Source organism: Solanum pennellii, chromosome 12 (genome assembly GCF_001406875.1).
Source record: "Solanum pennellii chromosome 12, SPENNV200".
Lineage (NCBI taxonomy): Eukaryota > Viridiplantae > Streptophyta > Magnoliopsida > Solanales > Solanaceae > Solanum > Solanum pennellii.
In genome coordinates this window covers 49,324,288-49,330,676 of record NC_028648.1, presented here as the reverse complement: position 1 = coordinate 49,330,676, position 6,389 = coordinate 49,324,288, and the positions used below count along the sequence as shown (strand labels likewise).

Genomic DNA, 6,389 nt, shown 5'->3' with positions numbered 1-6,389 from the left:
ACCCATAGTCATAATCACAATATTCAAATATATGACATAAGAATTCATGCACTTAATTCAATGAGAAAGAGTAAAATCCGAAAGTTCGCTTGATTAATCAACAAAAATCACCAACAATCAATTCCAAGAGTCTCAAAATATCCAAGAGTCTCACAAAGGGTCTAAAAAACAATCAAGAGTCTAACAATGATCAAGGGTCTAACCAAATAATCCAGAATCTAACCTCAAAAATGAGGTTTTTCGAACTATTTCTAAAAAATAAAAACCTAATTAAATAAGGACTCTACTTGCTGGAAATCTGTCAAAACGCTGCTGGGTCGACGGACCTTGTGACGGATCGTCGTGGTCACGACGGACCGTCATGGACTCCGTCATCCCATACTTGTGCAATTTCTTCTGCTGCTCTCTTTATTACCCTCGACGGCAGGTATGGCGGATCGTCATAGGCACAACGGTCCGTCAAGGGTCTCCGTTCCAAAACACTTGAACTCTTGGAATTTGGGTACTGGGACTACTTCTCTGAACTTTATGACGAACCTGCAGGACAGATCGTCATGGTTACAACGGTCTGTCACGCACTCTTTAGCCCCACACTTGGTCAGACTTCCCCATTTTCCTTCAGCAGCTGCACTACGATTCCACCTAGGGACCGTCACGAGCATGACGAACCGTCACAAGCTCCGTAGATGGTCTATTCTGCATTTCTTCACTCAAAAACCTCCGCAGTCATCTTTGGATAGATTTCCTGAAAATAAGGAGAAACTTATAAAAAAATTAGCACAAAAAGGCTTTTGGACACACTAAACTTAAGGAAAAAGTATTAAAAATACCGTGAAACCACGGTATATCACACATAAAACTACAATGAGCAACACTGATGAATTTGGAGAAAACGAAACCCAATGATATAAGATTATACAAACGTTGAGTCACTAAAGAAAGAAAAATAGAAATGAACACGACAGCTACTTTAGACAAAAACGATATAACTCTGAATACATCGCACAAGCTCGTTTTTGATTCCATACGAGATTACATGTCCAGCCGAAGCAAGTAATTTCAATAAAAACCAGAGAGGGTATGAATAGTTTACCTTAATCGAAGCAGCGAAATGAGATGGGTGATGAGAAGAGCGGGACAGTGAGTTCTTCCAACACCACACCCAAACTTTGCGAATTCTAACGAACAGGAAGAATGAAGCTAAACAGAAGCAACCCATTTCCTCTTCGAATGTTTTTCCTAAATGTAATCTGTGACTATTTTTATATTGGATTTTTTTGTAAGCTATTAATTTCTATACGTTGATTGCGGCCCCTTTAAAAATGAGGAGGAAGGAAATCTGATATAGAGGGATTTTTAGGGTTCGAGTGAAGGGAGAAAAAGTGAGAAGTAACGGATTCAAACCCCATCCCATTCAAAATTCAAAAATCCTTTCCCAAAAATTGGGAGATTCCTTTTCTGCCAATTCGAATTTGTCCTTGAAAGAGAAAGATCAATGGACGAATAGATTGATTCTGATGTCCTTGGGGAGCTACGTGTCCCAATCTCACACTACCAAGGACAAAATTGTGTGTTAAAAGGTGCTGCCATTTCGAGATGCGTACAAATCAAAAGGGACATCCAAGGAAGAATAAAAATGACATTCATTGCTTTCTCTACAGTTGGGGTCATCGTGTACCGCCGTCACTGCTGGGAATCATGTGTCTCACGCGCTAAGCTCCAATTTTGTTTCTTCTTGGAGTTCTGTATTTCAGCACTGCGAAGGAAGATGACGCGAATACATTAGCCGGCGTGTCTGATGTTCACGTAGCGAGCTCCTGGGTTCTTTCTATTGATAGAGAATTTGGGTCGGGTCTGGGAAAAGACATTGGCTGGGGTTAATCGAAAATGGGCCTGGGTCGAGAAGAAAACAAAGGGGGCGGTTTTCTGAGAAAACTATTGGGCTGATTTGTTGCTGTATGAGAATTGGATTAAAAGGTGTTGGGCTGCTGAATTTGAAGGGAAAAGGGAAACGTGGGCTGGGAATAATATGAAAATTTCATGGGTCAAAATTGGACCTGGGGGATTTTCTGGAGCATCCAAAAGAATTGGGTTGTTGAAAGTTGTAAACACAACAACCCAACATGATTTTTTCTCTTTAATGATCAATAAATTGACCACATTAAGTCACAGGGCGAATTCTGATGAGGTAAATTAATATAAATTAATTAATAGACTTCTTAATTTTAACAAAATAGAATGATCGATTTATTTTATAAAACAACTAGTTAAAAAGTGTAAACTATTATATGAATCAACTAATTAGTAAAATATGTAAACAAGATAAACCTTTTGAGGCAATTTTCGAATAATCATAAAATGTATTAGTCCTATATATAATTACGCAAAACATATGTATTATCTAATTTAAAAACTAATGACGAACTATTTAAAATAAACTTGCAAAATATTTTGAATTTTATAAAACTAATAATTCTAAGTCGTTTGGAAACTAAAAAACTCGTTAATTAATTTATATCGGGGAAGGTTAAAAAATTGGGTGTCAACAACTGTCCCTCGTTTTACTTGGATTGATGCAAGAAATTCCAGGAAAATGAAATTGACCAAGCCAATTTTGACCGACCACATTTTATCTTTAAGAAGAGGATTTCATACGGACTTTGAGAAATTATGGTCGAACCCTTGAAATGGATTTCCTACATATCTCAGGTTATATGAGAACTCGGACTACTTGTAGTTCGACACGCTCGATTCAATGCACGATTTTGAAAAAGTGCAAAGACATCTCGATACTGAAATATGAAGGGATCAAAATGCCCGGGAATAGGATTTAAGAGCGAATATTGGAATACAACCTAGTTTTCAACGTTGATCTCGCCTACATATCCTTAAACCTTGTGAATCAGGGTGCTTGTAGTTCGACTTAATCAGTTGTAAAGGAAATCTATTTTATGCTAGATAACCTTTGGGCTAGATGAGTGACAAATAGATTCCAGTATGTAAAAGAGGCTTGTAACCTCTTAGCCATGAACGTGGCGCGCTTCACACCTATAGTTAAGAACTTATACAGACATAACTTCCAAAGCTCTTGGCGCACTGCTACTCAGATTGTAAACTTGCTTCCGGCAGACATCAAAATTTCTGGATGTGCATGCCTTCTAATAGGGGTGTGGTTTGATTGTAGAAGAAGTCTCTCTTATGCTCGTGGCCTAAGAGTTTGACAGTCCTCTTTGGACTATGTCCCAGTTCGCTGCTAAGAAAAAGTTCCACGTTGTGTTGCATCCTTTTGGTGTCGTCTGCACCTGTGGTATGTTTCGGAGAATTCATCATTTCGGATGTTCTCGACAAAAACTAAGATAAAACTCATCAGCATAAAAATGCAATTAACATGGGAGACAGTGTATTTTACCATGTCGACACTTAATTGTTCTCCTCGACATTTGATATCAACTCGATTGGTTTGACGTAAAGCAAATAAAGCTTATGTCTTGTGTTTGCAGTATAATCTTCAATGTATTCTTCATTTGATGTCAACATAACGGAAAGTTGATGTGGTGTGCTAGTATTTATATTTACGTCGTCTTCGATGCGCTTCTTAATGTTTACTTTTATCAAAATAAAAGAATGAAGCTGATGCCGATGGATAAATATTTCTCTTGGAATGAACGATTTCCTTTTCTGACAGTGCATGACTTCTTGCGGGGCATGAATATCTTCCCGCGATGCATAAATTTCTGCGAGGTATGAAATCTTCTCATGATGCATAACTTTTCTGTGAGACATGAAATCCTCTCGCGATGCATAAATTCCTGCAAGGTATGAAATCTTCTCGTGATGCATAAATTTCTGCTAGGTACGAAGTCTTCTCGCGATGCATATATTTCTGCGAGGTATGAAATCTACTCGTGATGCATAAATTTCAACGAGGCATGGAATCTTCTCGTGATGCATAAATTTTTACGAGGTATGAAATCTTTTCACGATGCATAAATTTCTGCGAGGTATAAAATCTTCTCGCGATGCATAAATTTCTGCGAGGTATGAATCTTCTCGCGATGCATAAATTTTTGTGAGGTATGAAATCATCTCAGGATGCTTGGATATTAACTCGCGATGCATGAATATTGACTGGCGATGCATGGATATTGACTCGCGATGCATGATATTCCACAATGCATGGATATTGACTCGCGATGCATGATCTTCCGCGATGCATTGATATTGACTCGTGATGCATGATCTTCCGCAGGGCGTGACTATCTTCCTCCAATGCACAGATTTTAAATCTTGATGTCATCCTTGGTACTAAATGAAGATAGTGCTTCAATCGAGCAACATAATGATCATCTGGGTGCTTTCTGGATAGTCATATCGTCTCCAATGATGATAACGGTAAAATGACTTCCAGATAGTATATCGTCTTGATCGACAATGAAATAAATTAACCCTTTCGGGTAATGCATTATATCATATCCGATATTATGATGCAAATGACGTCCTTTACGGAAATCGTAAACTCTTCTTTGAGGCTTTCGCTTGATTCACCTTCGAATCTAGCTGTACATTCTTTATAAATTTCATGTTGTTGGAAATTGATTGAAATAAACAATTAATATTCCCAAGTCTCCGACATAAGCGTTATAAAATGATTCCTGCTTCTAGGAAAACTATTGATTTTGGGATAATTTTCTCCTCCTTTGACTTCTCCATATTCATCCATCGGAAGAATTTGCTGATTTCAGACAAAGCTATAAACCTGCGTCCATAGAAAAATTGTTAGTTTTAAAAACGAACTGATTTGTGTCGATTCCTTCGGTAATCTGCTCCTTGTCCTGCTATCTACGGTTGATTTCCCGATCTCCCGACTTTTGATGGATAAGACAAAATATTTTATGTCAAAACAAATGAAACATAAAAGAAAAATCTTTAGGAAAATAAATTGTCGAAAAGTAGTGTTTTGAAAAAATGTCACTGCCAAGTGTCATGTCCGTTAGGCTTAGCGAACACCTTTGAGCCTCATGTTTGGAGGTACATCTGATTATTCGATGGTGAGTATTCAAAGCCACCCTACACTGCCGATAAACCGTGTTGAAATTTTGAGGTCATCCTCAAAATTTCTGTCCCAGTTACAAGTTATGTCTTATCTTCAACTGTCAGCAAGTAAATCTTGGGATTTTTGAGATGCTCTCGAAAATTCTATCCCAGTAGCAAATTCTGAAGCATCTTCAGTCTTGACGCGTTGAGGAAAAATCTTCTTCTCGGGAATTTTTGAGTCCTCTCAAAAATTCTGTCCTAGTTTCTATTATAAAGAGAAATAGAAATCTTATGGGAAATATTACCGAACCCTGGTGGCGCCTACATATCACCTTGAGGCAGGAATCAGGTCAAACATAGTTCCCCTCAAGGCTAACAATAATAAGGCATTTACAAAGAAACCGACCGAGACCGACAATAGACCGCCTACGTATATCATTCTTGAGAGTTCAGGTCGAACGTAGTTCAAATTCAAATAAATATTTAAAGGGATGAAAGAGGTGCCGAGGCGAACATAGGCTGACTACGTATCTCATTCTTGAGAATTCAGGTCAGACATAGTTCATTACAAAGGGATAAAAATTTTAAACAAAGGGAATACAAAAAAATAGAACGATTACAAGGAAATAATAGAAAAGCAAACTAAAGCTTCACATGTAGTATCTCTTGACAGCGTCTGAGTTGATTGGTTTCGGCCATGCGGTGCATCCATATCCGACAGGACCAGAGCACCTCCATATAATACTTTTACGAACCATGTAAGGACCTTGCCAGTTTGGTGCAAATTTTCCTTTGTACTCGTCTTGATGAGGAAAAATGTGCTTAAGGACCAACTGACCAATTTCAAAAGTTCTAGCTATGACTCTTTTGTGGAAAGCACGAATCATTCTCTATCGATATAGTTGACCGTGAAAAACGGCAACCATTCTCTTCTCGTCAATCAAAGTTAACTAATCTATTCTCTTTCTAACCCATTCAGCATTACTAAACTCAACATCTTGAATAATTGTCAAAGATGGTATCTCCACTTCAGCCGGTATGATTGTTGTTCCATATACTAGCAAGTATGGGGTAGCTCCAGTCGACGTTCTGATAGTCGTCCGATAACCCAATAAAGCATATGACAACATCTCGTGTCAACCCCGATGATTGTCAATCATTTTCCTCAAAATTTCTTGATATTCTTATCGGCGGCTCCTACGGTCCATTCATAAGAGGACGATAAGCGGTTGAGTTTCGGTACGTGATCTTAAATTGCTCACATATATCTCTCATCAAGTGACTGTTAAGATTAGCACCATTATCAGTAATGATAGATTCTGGTCTCTAAACCTGCATATCAGATTGTTGCGAAC

At 38.2% G+C, this 6,389-nt stretch overlaps 1 protein-coding gene across 1 annotated transcript; it reads right to left on the bottom strand.

Moving 5' to 3' along the window:
- Positions 1 to 5,684: 5,684 nt before the first annotated feature.
- Positions 5,685 to 6,164, bottom strand: LOC107006317. Its single transcript, XM_015204899.1, has 2 exons — positions 6,006 to 6,164; positions 5,685 to 5,924 (listed from the first exon to the last, which is right to left on the bottom strand). The coding sequence occupies exons 1-2, from the start codon at positions 6,162 to 6,164 to the stop codon at positions 5,685 to 5,687; spliced, it is 399 nt and encodes a 132-aa protein (XP_015060385.1).
- Positions 6,165 to 6,389: the final 225 nt, after the last annotated feature.

Coding starts and splice junctions, on each gene's coding strand:
- LOC107006317 (XM_015204899.1), bottom strand. CDS start 6,164: ATGTTGTCATATGCTTTATTGGGTTATCGGACGACTATCAGAACGTCG. Junction 5,925..6,005: donor AGTTTAGTAATGCTGAATGG/GTTAGAAAGAGA, acceptor CTATATCGATAG/AGAATGATTCGTGCTTTCCA.